The following is an 18,439-nucleotide window of genomic DNA, read 5'->3' as shown; positions in this document are numbered from 1 at the left end:
TCAGCAAAGGTACTGCCTGCTAAGAGTGAAAGGGATAGAAACAATATAAAATGAGACCACCGGACAAGAGAGAGAGAGAGAGAGGAGTCAGAGGGTGGAAGCAGAAGAGTCCATAGTGCAGGGATGAGAGCAATGGGAAATTATTCCCAGGACTTGAAACCCAATCAAGGAATGTCCAACATTTGCACGACTAGATTTCAGAATTGCTATGGACCAGTGGCTCCTCCCTGTCTCCATTTTCCTCATTTTGAATATGAATGTCGAAAGCTCTTATCCTGTGACTATCACATCATTGTATATCAGGTATCTTCAGGACAGATGACCTCATTTCACAGATCTACCACTGGAGAAGAGCTGAACTCAAGAAGTGCCTCTCAAGGAATGACACCCGAGGAGGCACACACACTCCTGAACTTGATTTATATAACCAGACTCTAGATTTTAAGCTGATGCTATTATAGGATGAGACTTTTGGAGATCTTGGGAGGAGATGAATGTATTTTGTCCATGGAAGGGATGTATATTATTGGGGCCCAGAGGGAAGACGGTGTGGGCAGCTGACACGGCTCCCAGTGATCCCTCCTCCCCTCCTCTTGAGTGCGGGCTGGACCCGGTGACCAATAGAATATGGCAAATGTGAGGGATGTCACTTCCAAGATCAAGTTATAAATGACTGTGACTTCTGTCTTTCTCTCACACTCTCTCTGGCTCCCTCCGCTCACTCGCTCTGATGGAAGCCGGTTTCCATGCTGTGAGCTGCCCTGTGGCAAGGAACTAGGAGGAGCTTGCAGCTGACAGCTTGGGAGGACCTGAATCCTGCCATGGGGTGGCCTTGGACAGGGGTCCTTCTCTAGTTGAACCTTGAGATGAGACTGAAGCCCTGGTCAACATCTTGACTGAAGTCTGTGAGAGACCCTGAGACAGAAAACCCACGAAGGCATCAGCTATACTCCTGACTCGCAGAAACTGTGCGATAATAAATATTGTCATCTTAAGCCACTACGTTTTGGGGCGATTTGTTATGCAGCAAGAGATGACTAAGACAACTCCTGTGTCAAGCATTCTCACATCTAGCAGATTAGTCTGTCTTCACAAGTACCCAGTAAGGTGTTTAGAGAAGCCATTAACTTACCGTCTTTCACAGACGGAGAAACTGGGCTCAGAAAAGAAATGGGACTTCGCCCAGGTGGAGCTACAACTAAGCCATGCATCTTCAAGGTCGTCGAAGCTCCTTTAAGTTAGCCGTCTGCTCCTGTCCCTGTGCTCCCTTCCCAGCCACCCACTTGATGTGCCCATAGCAACCCCCTGTCTGCCCCCATGGCACTGCCAGTCCAGTATAGCCTGGACCGGCTTGAACAGCAGTGCGAACTCACTTCCGGTTTCTGACCTGGAGGGAAAGGTCCCGGGGGACGTCAGTTGAGGAGGGCAGGAAGGTAGGTCCAGTTGCAGTCTGGGCACTCTTCACTCACAAGCAACTCTGAATGGGGAAGAGGAAGATGAAATCCTATGTCCTGGGAGAGCCCCGTCCCAACTCCTAAGTCTCTGCCTCACCTCTCCAATCCCTTTCATAACGTCAGAAAACATGGGAACCACGCTGGTGTGTGCTGAAGCCCAGGAGTGGAGATCTGTGCTGCACAACTACTGGTGAGGACCAATGGATGGCTGCTAGGAAGCAGCCCCACCCCCCGCAGATGTTCATTGGAGTTGCCATGGTGATCGCTATACACAGGGCTCTGTTACCTCAGAGGGTGATAGGCCCACCCCAGGGAAAAGAAGCCAATGGAAGGCCAGGACTGAGGAGGCAGGAGGGGCCTTCATGTGTTGTTTGCTCTCTCAGTCATTCAAAAATGTCTACCAAGCACCCGCCATTTGCCAGGTGTGCGCCAGGCACACAGGGCTCAGATGCCACCAAGTGCAAAGGAAGTTCCTAGGAGTGCAAAGGAGTAAGTAGAGAGAAGGACTAACTCTGTCTAGGGAAAAGGAGGCCGGGCTCACAGTAGGGCCATCTGAGCAGGATCTTGAAGGATGCGTAGGAGCTAACAGTTCGGAAGGCACAGATGTGTTCAACAGCACACGTATGGGTCACGGGCAACCGGGAGCAGAAGGGGAAGATGCACCTGCAGCTGTCTGAGCTGGATGCCCAGGGATCGGGGACCAGGGAGTGGAACTAAAGCAGGGATGGGACAGCGAGGGTCCTGTCTCCTCCCCTTGAACCACAAGGGCTGCAGAAGGAGATTAACAACATTGTCTTCAGAGGAGGAGGAGGCAAGAGCCATTGGAGCCAGCGCTGGCTCAGTCCTGTCTGGCTGTGGGCAGGATGGGTACAGGGGACGCCTCCTGCACGCTCGGCCTTTCAGAGTCTCCCCAGGAGGAAGAGAGCATTGTGGTTACACTTGGGGTCCCCAGAATCTGGGCCTGCCACTTGCTAGATGAGTGACTCTGGCCGAGTTCTTTAGCTGAACTTTTCTTGTGCGTGAAACAGACATAACCCACCTTAAGGGTGAGGATGGCAGTCGGATGAAATCGTTTTTGTGAAATGCCTACACATCGCCTGGCACAGACAGAGACATCACAGAAGACTCTGAGCTAACTCCACGAGCAACCCAGCAGCACGTCCGTCAAAATACGCCAGACTTGGGTCCCTTCGTTCACCTCCACGTCTCTCCCTGACCCCTGGTTGTCCAAGCCGCCCCCATCACCTGCCCAGGTTAACAGTTGCTTCTTCTCTGGCCTCCCTGCTTTTGCTCGTTTCCTGTATTCATGATCTGTCGCTGCATGACAGCGTTACCGTGAACTTAGCAGCCTAACACACGCTGATTATCTCGCAGTTGCTGTGGGTCAGCGGTGTGTGTATGACTCAGCTGGGTTCCCGGGGTTGGGGTCCTAGACGGCTACAGCCAGGGCTGCAGTCTCACCTGGGTTCCACCGGGGAAGCTGTGGGTGGGACGCTGTTCCTCGTGGTCTGTTGGACTGAGGGCCTCAGGGTCTTGCTAGCTGTTGGCCAGAGGCCATCCTCATTTCCTTGCTATGTCCCCAGCATGCGACTGGCTTCAACAAAGCCAGCAAAGAAAAGAGTCTTCTCACAGGATGGGCACTACAATCCTCTATGCTGTCATCACTGAAGTGGCGTCCATCACCTTTGCCACATGTCCTTGGCTAAAAGCAAGTCACAGGTCCCACCCACGCTATAAGGGAGAGGATCACACAGGACATGAGCATGAGGGGGCAGGTACCACCAGTCCCATCTGGGGTCTGCCCACCACATCACCTCAGAGTCCTGTCTTACCTCAACAGCCAAGCGATCCTGCCAAGACCTATCTCAGATCACGTCACCCCTGTAATCAAAACCTTCCAGCATCTTCCCATCAACCAGAATAAGATGAAGCCCTCCCACTTATCTGAAAGACCCACCTGATGTGCTGCCTCCCCACCTTCTCTGACCTCAGCTCCTCCTGCCTCAGGTCCTGCCTCAGGGCCTTTGCACTTGCTGTTCCATCCACTGCAACTTCCATTCCCCATGCCCCAGATGGCTACATGACTGGCTTCTTTACCTCCATAAGGACTCTGCTCACCTTCCCAGACCACACTTTTTTAAAGGACAACCTAGCGCATCCCACACCCCATTCTCCTTACCCTACCTGCTTCCATTGCATTTTATCCCCATCTGACAGACTATGTTTCATATATTTGTTTCTGCTTTGCCCCCAGTAGGATGTGAACCGCAAGTGAGATGGGACGAAGACTTTTGTTCACAGTACGGAGGGGAGAGAAGTCAGCCCTCCAGCCTGTCCTGGCCCCTCCACTGCAGACCCGGCAGGCATCAGCCTTCAGCCCCGCTCCAACCCGCCAGCCTGGATGGACTTGGTCCCTGGCCCTCTGGATCCTGTCCTCAGCCCTGAAGGCTGGATGATGGGGAGCCAGAAATCTCTGGTATGTGGGGCCTAGAATTCACCTTGCAGCCCCAAAAGAGAGTTTAGCAAGCCTGTTTCTGGGAAACCCCAAATCCAGCCATATGGGGCTGGTCTATTGGGTTACTGTCTTCTACTGCAGCTTCCTGACCACACTGCCGGAGCCCTGGACCTTCTCCCAGGGGCTTACGCTGCTTCCCCAGCCCCTCCCTCTGCTGCTCCCAGGTCTTGTTCTGAGGCAGGAAGGGCGGCCATGGCGGAGGCCACTTTCCTTTTGTATCTTTTCCTATTCTGAGAGGCCCTAAGGCCATGTGACACCTCTTTGGATGTTCATTTGGAAGGCCAGCTGTCCCCCCACCCCACCCACAGGGCTGGGCCTACAGTGGGAGGGGTTTCACCTCTCTGGCTTCCTGGTACCCCTTCCCACCCTTCCCACCTGGCCTTCCAGGTAGGACCCAGCATGCTCTGGGGCAGGGCCCGCAGGACATAGACAGCAGGTGGCTTCTTCTGCCAAAATCGAATGCCTTCAGCGTGGCCTTCCCAGCTGGAGGGTGCTACGGAGGTTTCTTTCCTTGGTGGATTCTAAGGAATCTGAAGGAGGCGGAGGACTGGGCAAGGATGGAGACCAGGAAGAGGCAGGCCAACACGCCACTCAGAAAAGGCAAAGTTTATTCCAGTGTTGACAGGGAAAAGGTGAACTTTGCACAGCAGTTCTAAAAACATGTCAATCTCCTTCATCTAACAGGTACGAACCAGCTGCAGGTCATGCTGGGGTCACTAAACTGGCCAGAGTTACGGTGAGCAGGGGAGAGGTCACGGCTCAGGCCTTCCCCCCCTTGCCCTGGGACACACGGGTCTCTGGGGGAGCACGGCGGAACCACTCGGACCAGGAGCCGTCGTAAACGGCCACGTCGGGCTTGCCGCAGAGGTAGGCTGCCAGGGCAATGTGGCAGGCGGTGACCCCCTTGCGGCACGTGGCAATGAGGGGCTGCGAGAGATCCACCTTCTTGTCCTGGAACAGAGCACGGAGCTCCTCTGGGCTCTTCTCGAAGCCGTCCTCTGTCAGGAAGTCCATGAATGGCATGTTGACTGAGCCGCGGATGTGCCCCGAGTCTAGCCCTGGGTGGGGGCAGAGGACACAGGTCAGGGGAGGCATGGAGGGTGGGGCCTGGAGGATACACTCAGCCAGGGCTGGAAGGATAGAGAGCTTCACAAATAAAAGTAACATCTTTGTTCTTGAAGCTCAATTTATTCCCAGCCCTACCTACCATCAATGCTCATGACTTAAGACATCTGCACTCCCTCCCCTAAAAGCTGTCTTGAAGTAGGGATGTCCAAAATCATAGCTGCTTAAGAGGACAGAAGTATGAGTCTCAGGTCTACTAACCTTGTCATTATCCTTTACCTGGGCAAGTCACTTCACTTCTCTGAACCTCAGTTTTCTCATCTGTAAAATGGGCTCAGTGGTACATACCTATCTCACAGGGTTGTTGAGAGAAGAGCAAATGAGACAAATTAATGCGAATGCTGTGTGTTATGCCAATTGCTAAAAACACGGCAGTGAAAGGCAGAGACACAGCCCAGGCCCTCCGGGAGCTTAGAGTCTAACAAGCAAGACAAACATTAAACAGATAGCCATGTAACTCATTAAATATGAGGTCATTCCATTTACAGATGAATACACCAAGGCTTGGCGAAACGGCTCACCTAAGGCCACACAGAGGGGTAAAGGCAGACCCAGGACTACACCGGGTCCGCTGGTTTTCCTGTTAAGCACACAGGTGTGGAAAGAGCACGTTACCTGGCGTTGGACATAAGGTCAAATCTCACCTTAAGCAAGTCATGTTAACCCTCTGAGCCTTGGTTTCCCCATGGGTAAAATGGGAACTAGAGTACCCACCTGGGTCCAGGCTGCTGTAAGCAGTAAATGTCACAGGGAAGCACTGCCCTGCCCCTTACCACCTGTGGGGTAGGGGGAGAATGGGGGCAGGGTGGTCCCTTTCAGACTCCTCGGAGCACCTCTGAGAGCTTGCATGGGAGCAGCGTGGGGGTCTAGGCTGACTCTGGGGTCCTTCCTGGAACCGTCTAGGCACCCAGTGAGGTCCCTCTGCCAAGTCTAGAATCAGAACAGCCAGCAAGTGGGGCGAAGAGGAGCAGGCCATGCCAGAGGTGGTGTCGCCCACAGGGCCAAGGCCTCAGGCCAGTCCCCCGCGTGCCCCAGGCTGCTCCTCTCTCCCTCAGGCACCCACACCCTGGCAGACCCGGGCACTGGGAGGGGGGCCCGACGACCCCACCACCCCATGAAACCTGGGCTGTGCGGAGGGGCGGTGGGAGTGGGAGGGGAAGGACCTGACCGTGTGGCCAAGGCACACCCGGAGTCACGTGCAGCAGTGTGCAGCCAGGCAGGCCCTGCGCCTGTGCCTCAGTCTCCCTTCCGTGGAATGGGGAGAGAGCCTCACTCACGTCACAGGTGTGGGGAGGTTTAGTTACCATAGGTAAAAGCCCCTAGTGACCCCAGACGCACAGAGGTGCGCAATCATGCCAGCAATGTGCTCGTCCCCACACCCCAAGGCCAAAGAGGATTCCAACACTCAAGAGCACAGTCAAGAGTTCTTTGACTGAGTAGATGTCCCAACTCAGAAGATTATAGAATTTCTTCCTGTTGTGATTTCATCTTTTTTGTCGGGAAACTTTAATCTGAGATCGGATGTGTGCTAACCCTACCAGTGAGGATAGCTGAGCCGCTGGCTTCAGGGCGTTCTTCCCCAAGAAACCCAGCTTGCTTTCTCGCTTTCTTCCTTTTTTTTTTTTTTTTTTTTTTGAGACAGTGTCTCCCTCTGTCACCCAGGGTAGAGTGCAGTGGTGTCATCACAGCTCACTGCAACCTCAAACTCCTGGGCTCAAGTGATCCTCCTGCCTCAGCCTCCCAAGTGGCTGGAATTACAGGTGTGCACTATCACACCTGGCTAGTTTTTCTATTTTTAGTGGAGACGGAGTCTCGCTCTTGCTCAGGTTGGTCTTGAACTCCTGACCTCAAGCTATCCTCCAGCCTCGGCCTCCCAGAGTGCTAGGATGATAGTTGTGAGCCACTGCGTCCAGCCAAGAAACCCAGCTTTAAAACGTTTCAGCGTCCAGGCAGTGGGCTGGCTTTAAGTGCGTTTAAAAACACAAATGTTTGAAGGCGGTTCTGTTCCTTTGTCCCCACCCCCGATGGAACAGCTGTGTTGTTTCCTTCTGATTACACAAAGGGCCCCTCTGCTGAGCACAGATGGAGCCAGGGAGCTTCTGTGGCGTCTGGCTTCCCATACCAGGAGGCCTCCGGAGGTGGGGTCCTCCTTTTCATCTCTGCCACTGAGGGCTCAGGGCCTGCCTGGGGAATTTAAATGAGCAGGAACCAGCGGCCTGTGTGTGGGAAGGGCCACCGTGGACCTGGGCCAGGGAACCTGGGAGCACAGCCAACTGGAGGAAAGGTGCATCGGGCCTGGAAGCAGGGACCTGCTGTTCCTTCTGAGTCCAGCGGCAGCTGCAGCCTGGTGGCTCTCCCTGCTCCCGGCAGGCGGGCCACCATTCTCACAACCTCTGACACTAGCCACCCTGAAGGCAGGTTCTCTCAAGAACTTGATCTTCCTCAATCCTCACAAAGCCAGGGAGGTTATCCTCCCAGCACAGATGGAGAGCTCAGGCTCAGAGAGGTGAGGTAACTTGCCCCAAGACACACAGCAAAGGTGTATGAAGTGAAATCAGACTGGTCCAGCCCCCAAGTCTGAGTTCTCTGACCACCCTGAGCCTCCCTGGAAAAGGAGGCCGAGGCAGGGACTGGATGAGACGAACCCCTCATGCTCCTCAAAGGCTCAGACGTCTGGGACTTTGTGTTCCAACTTTGGCCAAGAAGATGTCAGCCCAGTTGTCCAGTTAACATTCCGACAGGTGTTGATTTCAAGACCAGGAAAACCTGTTTGGCCCTTTCTGACTTCCTCCTAAAGGCACCCCGCACCCTCCCACCTCCTTCAGCCCTGGGAGGGAGGGACAGTGGCAGAGGGACCCTTGGTCCCATGAAGCAACACTGTGGAGCTGTGACCTTTCCCCAGTCTCTGGGTTTGCTCTCAGCTTACCCCACCCAAAGCAGTGGCCTTGGGGAACAGCCAGCCCCACTTTGATGCCTGCTGATCCCGGGCGGAGTCTCGGGCCCTCTGCCCCATTAAGGTCTCTTCTCCCTTTCCCCAGCTGGAAAGTGGGACCACCTACCCCGCCTCCTCCCTTCCACGGCTGCCGCAGGGGCCCAGAAGAGGCTAGATGTGAAGGGTTCTGCAGGTAAAAGGGGTCACTGTCCTCTTCACCCTCACCCCCTCCAAGGGGGAAGGTAGAAAATGATGTTTATAAAGAAACTGGACAGGATAAACTCCTGCCTCTGTTTCCCTCACTTCCCCCAGCCCTCCTTTAAGCTGTGCAGAATTTGGTTCACAAAGGGGGAGAACAGTTCAAGGAGAAGGGACTTGCCTGAGGCCACACATCAGTGCCGTATCTGGGTGGAAACTCAGGTCTGTCTGACTCCTCCCCTGCACCCCTTACGAACAGGACCGAAGGCATCTGGGGACACAGAACTAAGGCCAGAGGGGAAGTTGGTGCCTAAGGCCCTGCTTCCAGCTCCTCCTGGAGTCGCTCCTTCCAGGGACGTTCAGGGCCAAGGCCTGTCCCCCAGGCCTGCCACCTGCATGCCCCCGTGTGTTATATCTGGATTGCTAAATCCACTGGGTGCCTCCCTGATCCCACCCCAAGCTAGGGTCTGTAAATGTGGCAGAGCCTCATGTGCCTTTGTGTCCCCAAAATGCCTTGTGCAGGAGGCAAGCGAGGCCTCTTAGGGAATGAGATGCCACATCCTCTATGTCTTTCTAGATGGCCCTGGCCTTGGGACGGTTCCTTACCTTTCTCAGAATCCCTTTCCAGCCTTGGCTGCATTTAAATAAATACACACCTGGGGTAGGCCTGGGGCTACTCTTCTCATTTCATGATAAGGAAACCCAGAGAGGCCAAGCAATCGGATTGAGGTCCCCCACAAAGGAGTGGCTGAGCTAAACTGAGAATCCATGCTCCCTGGTGCTCCAGATGGGAACTGGAGGAGGTGGGAACAGGATCATGGAGAAGAGGGGGGCCTTCAGAAGGCATTTCCTGCCACAGGCTGTTTCCCTTCTCTGAGCCTCACTTTCCTCCCCAAGGGGCGGGGCCTGGCATCTCTGAGCTCTTCCTTTCACTTGTGTCCCAGGCTGCTTCAGGGCAGGCTGGGAAGCAGCAAGAGAGCCGCCACCACAGGGCCTCCCCCAGGGGCAGCTTAAGTCCCCAGGAGAGGAGGCCTCTTGAACCAAGGCCAGGGGGGGGACTGCAGGTGTCCCGTGCCAGGAGTCTCTGGAAGGTGCCAAATGAACTTGAATCTTCAACTCCAGACCTTCAGAGAGCAAGCCAGGGAGAAAAATATGGGCATGGAAAAAGCCTCGCTGGGGAGGGCAGAGCCTGCACTCCCCTGACTCTGCCACTAACTAGCTATGTGGCCTTGAGGCCTGCCTCTGTGCACCTCAGTGTCCCCTCTGTCTGATGAGGTAAGCTTCCAGGCCCTCCCGCTCTGAGCATATGCAGATCAGCTTTCCTAGCAACCTCCCCCTTGGGGGTACAGACAGGAAGAAATGTTTTTCAACAAGTTGGGTAAAATGTTGCACATGACTTAGACTCTGTAGAGGAGGAGCTCTGACTGAGGAAAGAGCCACGGAGGTGCTGGCCACCCCGAGCTGCCACAGGCCCCGGGGAAAAGTGAGGTCCCTGCCACCTGCCACTGGAGCTGTCCAGGCAGGCACTGGAGGGCACCTAGCAGGAGTCATGACAGCAAGACTCTGGTCCTGTGCCTAGGAAAGGCAAAACCTCGGGGGTCCTCTCTGGTTAGGAGGTTCTAACACTCAGCATTTCCTCTCCTGAGGTCCCCCCACCCCTCAAATAGTATAGAATCCTCCCGGCCTCCCCTTCCACAGGAGGAGGACTCGTGAGCCATCTCCCTGGGGATGTCTAGCAGAAGGGGCTTCCTCCTAGCCCTGGGAGTAGGGGTGGGGCAGGATCCTGGTTTAGTGCCCTGCTTTGAAACAAGGTCAGCGCTGGGTTCAAATCCTGGCTTCTACCACTTAACTGAGCAAGTAACTTAACATCCTGGTATCTCAGTTTCATCTCACTGCTAATACGGGGGTATTGTTGGATGGGATAATGCAGTGTCAAGCGTCTAGCATGAACTGGCAGCTGTTGTTATAGCTCTGCAGACAGGCTGCAGCTGCTTGGGAAAGTTATCAACCAGGTTGACTTTTGCAAACACCAGTAAGGGAGCCCAGGAGAGCCAAATGGAGGGAGGGGAACCTGGGGGAAGGCACCGCTGATATCTGTAAGGGTTTCTGGGAGACTAGAGAGGCCCTGAGAAGCTTCTTTGGGAGCCTTCTGTACAGCCATGCAAACTTCGGCACATGGGCATGACGCCCTTGGGGTACCCTAGTGCACCTGGCGGAGCTGGTGCCTGGGAGTGGATGTGGGTGGACATGTCACCAGTCACTCTGCCAATGCCACTCCACATGGATGCTAGGTCAGTTGTTAGCACATGGCTATGGGGACATATTTGTAGGTTCTCATGCATGAGAGCTGAAGAAGCCTTTAGGTTTGGCTCCACCCTCTTATTTTAAGAATAGAAAGACTGAGGCCTCCAAGTGGGTACTGAGGGCAAAACCTGGAGCAGTTCCCCGTCATCCTTACTCCCTATCCCTGCATTAGGCAATACTCCCCGGGGACCACTCACCACTGCGACACCTACCTACTGCATCCGGCTCCGGCTCGGTGCCCAGGTACCGCCCTTGGGACCGTGAATCCACCAGCTGGAACCTCTTAGATTCGAGGTTCTCCAGCATCTGCTCATAGGTCTTGAGCAGGGAGCGATCCAGTGTGGCTTTGAAGATGGCTGGCTCTGGGTGTGAGGACTCAGATGTCACCGGGTGGCCCTCCTTCAGCCAGTTCCGGAAGCCACCATTGAGCACTGACACTGTACGGTGGCCAAACACACGGAACATCCACCAGACCCGCGGAGCATAGAAGGTGCCCAGGTTGTCACCATCATACACCACCACGTGCGTCTGGTTGCTTATGCCCAGGCGGCCCACGTAGTCGGCGAAGCTAGCCTCGCTGGGCAGCATCATCTCGTAGGGCGACGCCGTGTCCCGGCACTCCTCTATGTCAAAGAAAGAGGCGCCGGGCACATGGCGCTCTAGGTACTCCTTGCGGGCGTCACGGGTGCCCGGTGAGTACCAGGATGCGTCCAGCACCCGCAGGCCGGGCCCCAGCTTGCCAGTCCGGACCGACTCCGCCAGCCACCTGGTGGAGACCAGCGCCCGGTAGAGCACCTGATGAACCATGCTTTCGGCTCTGCGTGTCACCTGGCGCGGGTGGGAACCGGGAAAGAGAGACAGGCATGAGGAAGGCTGCGTGTGCCATGGGATGGGGCCCGGGAGGAGGAGCTGTTTCTCCCACTGCACTCCCCCAGGTGTGGTGTTTATAGCCACCCAGGGTGTCAGGGGCGTGCAGCGGAGTAGGTTCCAAGATTCCCTAAGGAAAGCCGGCCCCGCCCCTCCCGGGGCCCCAGCGCAGAGGGGGCGGGGCAAGAGCTGCGGAGGGCCCAGCTGGGGGAGCAGGCCGGGAGGGTGTCTGGCCCCTGGAAGCTACAATACTCGGTCCTGCCAGAAAAGAGCAGAGAAAACATGCGCAGGACTGGGGAGACGGCATCCTGGACTTAGAGTCCCCTTTCCTGGGACGGCAGAGGGGTGGGCGCACAGGGGAAGCGCGGCCAGAGACCCCTACGCGCCCTCGCCCGCGGCCTCGCGGCAGCCCGGGCTCGCCGGCCTCCAGAATGCCAGAGTCCGGCCCCGGCTCGGTGCCCTCTGCCCTAGTTGGGCCAGGGGTTCCCGGGGCACCCCGTCCGGCTCTTGCCACCGGGATCCTTCCCTGAGCCGCAGGTGGCCCGGCCAGCGGCCTAATCCCCAGCGGCCCTGGCGCCTGGCCGCCGCCCCCGCCCCGCCCCGCAGCACTCACTCGCCCTGGACGCCACGCTGGCGCTCGCCCCGGCCCGCTGGAGAAGCTGGCGGGTTCAAACCCCGAGCTCACGGCTCCCCGGGCGGCCTGCACCATCGCGCCGCCGTCCGAGGGGGGACCCCGAGCGATCAGCCGCGACTCCGCGCCGCCCTCGCGCCGCTACGCTCGTCCCCCGCCGCCTCTGGCGCGCGGCGCCTCCCAGACCCGAGGGGTGCTGCGGGGGGCACCAGGCGGCGCGGGGCTGGCGCGGGGCCGGGCGGGGCGGGGCGGGCGTCCCCCGCAGGCCTGGCCAGTGGAAGGCGCGGGCAGCGGCGGCTCCGAGTGGCCGCGGCGGTGGGCTGTGCCGGAGTCTCCTCCCTTTGGCCGGCCGCAGGTTGGTGGCGGGAGGAGGGGATGGCTGCGGGTGCGGGGAGGGGGCGCCGCACCGCGGCGGAGGGTGCGGCGGAGCCGGGAAGCCCAGAGCCCGAGACCCGGGTAACTGCCGCGGCCTCGCGTTTCCTTTCTGGAGGGGGAGGTCGCTCTTTGGGGTGCGCGGTGGCGCGGGGCTCCCCCGCGGGGCCTGAGCGGAGGACGGGGCGCAGTCCAGGAGGGAAGGCGCGCCCCGAGGTCTGCCCTAAGGATGACCGTCTGCGGCCGCTTGGGGCGGCCTGCAGAGTGAGGTCGTGGTGAGTGGCGGGTGGGGAGCAGTGAGTGGGGGCGTGGTGACCTGGTGCCGCCAGAGAGGGTAGGAGGAACGGTGGACGACTGACTAATAAAGCCCTTCAGAGAGACCAGGGCGACCAGGCCCCACTGACCCAGAGAGGTTCCAGGAAGAGACACTGGCAATGAACTTGCTGGAGTGAAAGGAAACTAACACCGTGGGGCCTGTTTGGTGTGGCGCTTTGCTGATACTCCCGTGGTGTTACTTGGTTCCCGCAGTAAGCGTGCCAGGTAGGCCCGGAACTTATTAAAGGCGGGAGAGAGTGGCGGAGCAAGTTGCTGGAGGACGCACTTGGAGTTGAGGCTGGGCCTAATCGCAGTCTGAAGCCTAAGTGGTAGTAGCTGCCTTTGTTTACCTGGCTCATGCCTGAAGCCTCGTGCTGTTTTAAAAATTTGCCTTTGTTTTTAATTTAACCTATTTAATCATAAATTTCTCTAACTTTTAACAGTAGCCGTGTTTAACAACCAGTTGGCAAAATTCCTGAAAATCTATCCATTGGCTCTTGCAAACTGGTAGGACCCCACTGCTCCTGCCCAGCTTTTGCTCCAGCTAGTCTGGAATGCTTTCCTCATGCCCCTTTCCAAAAAACTGGTTTTGTTTTGCTACTTCTCACAGCGGTCCTGTAAGCCTTGTGCTTGGCAGTGGGGGCAGGAGGGTGCCCCAAGGGACCAGGCTGGGGACGTCCTCGAGGAGTGCCCAAGCTCTGCTCCTCTGGGGCCCACTCTGATCTGGCCTGGAGCTTACACTTACCTTAGTGTAGCCGTGTAGGCCCCTGAGGCGGTGGTATGTCTTGGGGTCCTTCACTCGCAGAACACCCCACCTACAGTGATCCTGGCCCCTGTGCACACAGGCACCTGGTCCCTTTTTCTGATCTGCCCGTCCCTGACACCCACAGCCTGCCCTCTCAGACCCTGCTCCACTGCCTGTAGGCCTTTGTGAGAACTGCCAGTCAAGCAGAGAGGCTGGGGCAGGGTGACCTCAGACCTCTGGAGTCCCACCCAGCCCTGAAATTCTAAGGTCCTTAGATTTGCTGCTGTCAGTTCAAGGGCCACCTATGACAGTACTGGAAAAAATAATGGGATTTTATTAAACCATGTTTAATGATTATTAAAACCAGCCATACGTAATGCATTCTGGTGGCCCGCTCCATTCATTGTTTAATCTCCATTTAATCCCCATGCTTGGAAGCTCCATTATAAGGAACAGAAACCACCCAGGGACCCTAACTAACATGGCCACCAACACACAACCAGTTAAACAGCAGAGTGGGGTTTGCACTGACTTTGGGGAGCTTCTGACTCCCAAACAGGGTCCTTTCCACTCTAAATGGATCCTTGGGTGGGGGGAGAAACCAACAAGGATCCTCACGAACGGTGGGAGGGGCTCCTGTGCTTCACAAATGGGTTCTTCAGGAAGGAACTGCAGCACTCTCCAGCATTCCCAGCTGTGGCATAACACAGATTATTGGGATCGTCCCTTAGCTAAGCCTCCTTGGCAGCGTCCTCATCCTGAAGGTCAAGCTGAGGTTTCCTGGGCCCCTGAAAGGTCAAATTAGTTTGGATTTTCACTTCCTCCAGGGGCCTTCCCACTCCTCCCGCTCCACTCTAGGCTGAGGTTGGGGCCCCTGTGTGCTCGTGCTGGACTCTAGACTTTCCTCAATTATACCGTCTCTCAAGCAGGCCCAGGGCCTGTCTGTACCCCCAGGGCCTGGCAAAGTCAAGAGTTCCTCACTGTCTAGCCCAGGGCCAGACTGTGTGGGTGAAGTGGGTTCCTAGAAGCCAGCCGTACAATACTGTAGGGGGTGTTGTGGACACAAAATGTCACACTGCGGACTCATCATGCCCTGGTCATCACGGCCCCTGGGGCTAGGGAAGTCCAGCCTTAGAGTTGAATTCTGACTTCGAATCCTGAGGCTCCCCGGACCAGCTCTGTGGCCGAGGGCAAGGCACTCCTCTAACTGCTGGTTGCCCCATTCATAAAACAGGCATCCTAAAACCTACTCACTGTGGTGCTTAACATGTGGCCTGGCCCACAGGGCAACACCACAAATCTGTTCTCTACCCTCCCCCTTCATCTCGCTGGCAGGACGGGCTGGTATGGATGGAAAGTTGTGCCCCCACTCCACACACCCAGCCATGTGTCCTGGTCACGGGGGGGGGGGGGGGCTCTGCCTCTGCCTGGCAAAAGGGGCCCTTTTCTCTCACCTGCACAAAGGCACCTTATAGACTGAGGCTGCCCAGCCCAAAAGACTTAAAAGTGGGGAGTCTGCACCCTGGAAGTCTGTGGGCTGACATGTGGGCTGGTGAGCTGGTGGGCTCTCGGCCTCTGGCTTGCAGGCAGGGAGGAGGAGAGAGGTGCCAAGTCACTGTTGCTGCTGCTAGAAGAAGGGCTAGAGAATGTGCAGGCTGGAGGGGCAAAACCTGGCCTTGCGATGCTCCCAGAGTCAGCACAGCGCATGTTGCTGAAAAGTCTGTCGTGCCAGACTGCATAGTGTGAAGCCTGGTGCCACCAGGTCAAGTTTGTGCACTTCTGTGAGCCTCAGTGTCCCCCTCCATGAAATGGTGACAATAACAGCAAACCTCTTAAGGCTACTCATTCAACAAATAATTGAGTTTACTGTCTCAGGTATTGTGAGGATGAAAGTGTGAGGACTCAGTAAATTCCAGCTACTGATCCCATTAGGCAGCTAATGAAAATGCTTGAGGAGTGGACAATTCCAGCAGGGACCTTGGTTGGTTGCAAATAAAGCTGAGCAGCCTCTTACGGAGGGGCTGAGACTTTGCCCCAGTTTGCCTTAAAGCGCCCGCCCGCAGGGCTTTCCCCTGCACAGACCTCTACCCACTTCCTTCCCACCCAGCAAGTGAAGGTGAGGTATGCCTCGCCCTTTCCAGGGCATCACGGTCATTCTGTCGCTGGGAGCTGTGTATTTATCCAAGGCCTGGCAGCGGGAGGGCCCTGGCAACCTCCCTCTGTGCTCTCTGTGCTCGGGTTCAGCACTGCTGGTGTCTGCATTCCCCTAGAGACTCTGCCCTGCCCCGGCCCCACCTTCCTCAGGGTCCTTGCCCCAGCCCCCGCGGCGCGGGCGTCTCCCGCCCCAGGGTGGCCTCCCGCCCCAGGGTCGCCTCTTCTTGCTTAACTCCTGGCATCGTCCCTGTCGCACAGGCCTGCAACCCGAGTGTCGCCACCGCCATGGCCCCTCCGCAGCTCTTCCGCGCACTCGTGTCGGCGCAGTGGGTGGCCGAGGCGCTGCGGGCCCCGCGCGCCGGGCAGCCCCTGCAGCTGCTGGACGCCTCCTGGTACCTGCCCAAGCTGGGCCGCGACGCGCGCCACGAGTTCGAGGAGCGCCACATCCCAGGCGCCGCCTTCTTCGACCTGGACCAGTGCAGCGACCGCACGTCGCCCTACGACCACATGCTGCCCGGCGCCGCGCAGTTCGCGGAGTACGCGGGCCGCCTGGGCGTGGGCGCGGCCACGCACGTCGTGATCTACGACGCCAGCGACCAGGGCCTCTACTCGGCCCCGCGCGTCTGGTGGATGTTCCGCGCCTTCGGCCACCACACCGTGTCGCTGCTCGACGGCGGCCTCCGCCACTGGCTGCGCCAGGGCCTCCCGCTCAGCTCCGGCAAAAGCCACCCGGCGCCCGCAGAGTTCCGCGCTGAGCTCGACCCCTCCTTTGTCAAGACCTACGAGGACATCAAGGAGAACCTGGAATCCCGGCGCTTCCAGGTGGTGGACGCCCGCGCCGCTGGCCGGTTCCGCGGCACCGAGCCCGAGCCCCGAGACGGTGAGAGCGCGGGCGGATGGAGGGGCCTGGGAGGCCGCCTGGGGCGCGGCGTGTGCGCTGGGCACTGCCCCAGGCTTGCCCTTGCCTTTGGGGGACCCGCAGGGCTGGGGGAGGAGATTTGGTTTCTAGTCGCTGCACTCTAAGTCGCACTGGCTTTATTCGTAAAGCAGAGCCATAATATTAATACTTGCCCCGTCCCCTCCTGTGGGCAGTGACTGCCCCTACCCAGGGGGCCCTGTGTCAGTGTGAGACCAAGACAGCTCTGCCCCAGTCCTATGCGTGTGTGGGGTCATGCGGAATGGGGGGCGGGGGGCAGGGCGGGCCCCAGTGTGGGAAAAATCCCAGAGGGCTGCGCCTGAGGATGATGGAGTGAGAGGGAGTGAGGGTCTCTCCCAGCGGCCAAGGCGTGGAGAGAGGAGAGTGGAGGGGCGTGACGTAGAGGTGGCTGCTGCCCCGTGCTGGGGCAGAGCCTTTTGCCTGTGGGCTGGATCTTCCCAGGCAGGAAGCCTGTGGGAAAGTTCTGTATAACGCGGCGAGGGGGCCCCACAAAGCAGTCTGGTCAGTGGCCACGTTGATGTGAGCCTTCGAGAATTCCGTGGGGTAGGTCCTGTCATCGTACAGAGGAAGAAGTGGAGTCTCACCCGGGTCTCAGGAAGCAGCCCGGGCAGGATTCAGACTGCAGCTGCACCGGGAACTCCCCGACCCTCTCCCGCACCTTCAGGGGTGCAAGGAGGTGGCGGCTCCTCTGGGAAGCTCTCTCTGGGTGGCCATGCCCCAGATCTGGGTCGGAGCTTCTGCTCTCTGCTTCCGGAGTCTCTGGGGCTTGCCCTGGCCCAGCACTGTTTTGGATGGCCTGAGGGCTAGGACTGTCCCTGCTCCCAGCACATCCTGAGGACTAGCCCAATACCCGGCACAGAGTCGATGTCCCAGAGAGGGTTGGTGAATTCAGAAAGTCCCTGCCACACAGAATGCTCTCGACCAGTGTTGATATTACTCCAACCATAGGAAATGGCGGGTAGCCAACCATTTTTGAACCTACCTAGGTGGCAATTTTGTGTGGTTTACCCTAATGAGGGCACCACCTTGATCCTGTTGGGTCCCCCAGCTCAGCCCTGGAGGTGGAGCAACGTAGGGCAGCCAGCTGGGTGGAAACCAGAGCCCTGCCCACTTGCATGGGCTGTGTGACACCTGGCAGTCACCTCGCCTCTTCTATCTGTGTAAAATGGGGGAGGAACGCAGAGCACGAAGGATGCGGAGGTGCGTGGAGCACTGAGCTCCGTCCGTGCACACGGGTAGCTGTCCTCAGTCACGCGCTCATCTGTAAGATGGGAGATGATGACGCTCACCCAGCAGGCGTGTTGTCAAGATGAACTACGTTTAGTGCCCCAGAATCAGTGGTGAATACCGTCACTGTCACCATCATTCCCACCCACAGCCTGAGGCCTGGCCAAGTGCACCTGTAACTTGCCACATCGGGCCAGCAGTCAGGGGAAGCACGCTTTGCTTGGTGGAGTTCACGGTGCAGGGACAGCCCTGCTTTATGTATAGCTACCACCTGGCTTGAGAGCTTGCTCTTCCTCCTTGCTCTGGGCTGGTCCCTGTAACGTCTCTGACCGAGCCCAGTTTCTGCACCTGGTAAGTGGGGATGACGACCCATCCCCGCCTCTCCTCGGCCCCAAGAGTGCCGTCTGTACACTATGCTCTGAGGATAGACACCGGCCTGGGCCAGCAGGTCCCCATGGGGCTCTCACCCCACTGTGGAGGGAAACTGAGGCAGAAGCTGCACTAGAGTCCAACCCTAAAGTCCGAATGGCTCAGATTTCGATCATTAGCTGTGAGGGTCTATTTTGTTGCAACTCTCAGTCCTTTCATGAAAATGGGACTATTAGTAACACCGGCCTGATGATGGGAGGTGGGGAAACAAAGTATGTGTTTTTTTTTCAGGGG

The 18,439-nt window shown here is 57.4% G+C and overlaps 2 protein-coding genes across 5 annotated transcripts in view; one reads left to right on the top strand and one right to left on the bottom strand.

The window, feature by feature from the left end:
• Positions 1-4,560: 4,560 nt before the first annotated feature.
• Positions 4,561-12,159, bottom strand: TST (thiosulfate sulfurtransferase (rhodanese)). The gene is made up of 3 exons (XM_012638059.1): positions 12,009-12,159; positions 10,741-11,356; positions 4,561-5,027 (listed from the first exon to the last, which is right to left on the bottom strand). Exons 1-3 carry the CDS (start codon positions 12,102-12,104, stop codon positions 4,729-4,731), a joined length of 1,011 nt encoding a protein of 336 aa, XP_012493513.1. The 5' UTR covers positions 12,105-12,159; the 3' UTR covers positions 4,561-4,728.
• Positions 12,160-12,251: 92 nt separating this feature from the next.
• MPST (mercaptopyruvate sulfurtransferase) overlaps positions 12,252-18,439 on the top strand; it is an 8,104-nt gene continuing 1,916 nt past the window's right edge. The window contains exons 1-2 of one of the 4 annotated variants that reach the window (XM_012638056.1): positions 12,252-12,381; positions 15,871-16,492. In XM_012638056.1, the coding sequence (XP_012493510.1) occupies positions 15,898-16,492 (595 nt within the window). In that variant the 5' untranslated portion in view covers positions 12,252-12,381; positions 15,871-15,897. The other 3 variants (XM_012638055.1, XM_012638058.1, XM_012638057.1) reach the window with 3 other exon arrangements.

The sequence above is a fragment of the Propithecus coquereli genome, unplaced genomic scaffold (assembly GCF_000956105.1).
Source record: "Propithecus coquereli isolate 6110/MARCELLA unplaced genomic scaffold, Pcoq_1.0 Scaffold126, whole genome shotgun sequence".
NCBI classification, from domain to species: domain Eukaryota; kingdom Metazoa; phylum Chordata; class Mammalia; order Primates; family Indriidae; genus Propithecus; species Propithecus coquereli.
Note: the sequence above shows the minus strand (reverse complement) of the source record. Positions and strands in the feature narration are given on the sequence as shown.

Bases quoted from the DNA above. Each gene is read 5' to 3' on its own strand.
- TST (XM_012638059.1), bottom strand. From the start codon at position 12,104: ATGGTGCAGGCCGCCCGGGGAGCCGTGAGCTCGGGGTTTGAACCCGCC. The intron at 11,357-12,008 runs GTGAGTGCTGCG...CACCCGCGCCAG, and splicing joins CAGCGTGGCGTCCAGGGCGA to GTGACACGCAGAGCCGAAAG. The intron at 5,028-10,740 runs GTAGGTGTCGCA...GCCCCCACCCAG, and splicing joins GCCGGAGCCGGATGCAGTAG to GGCTAGACTCGGGGCACATC.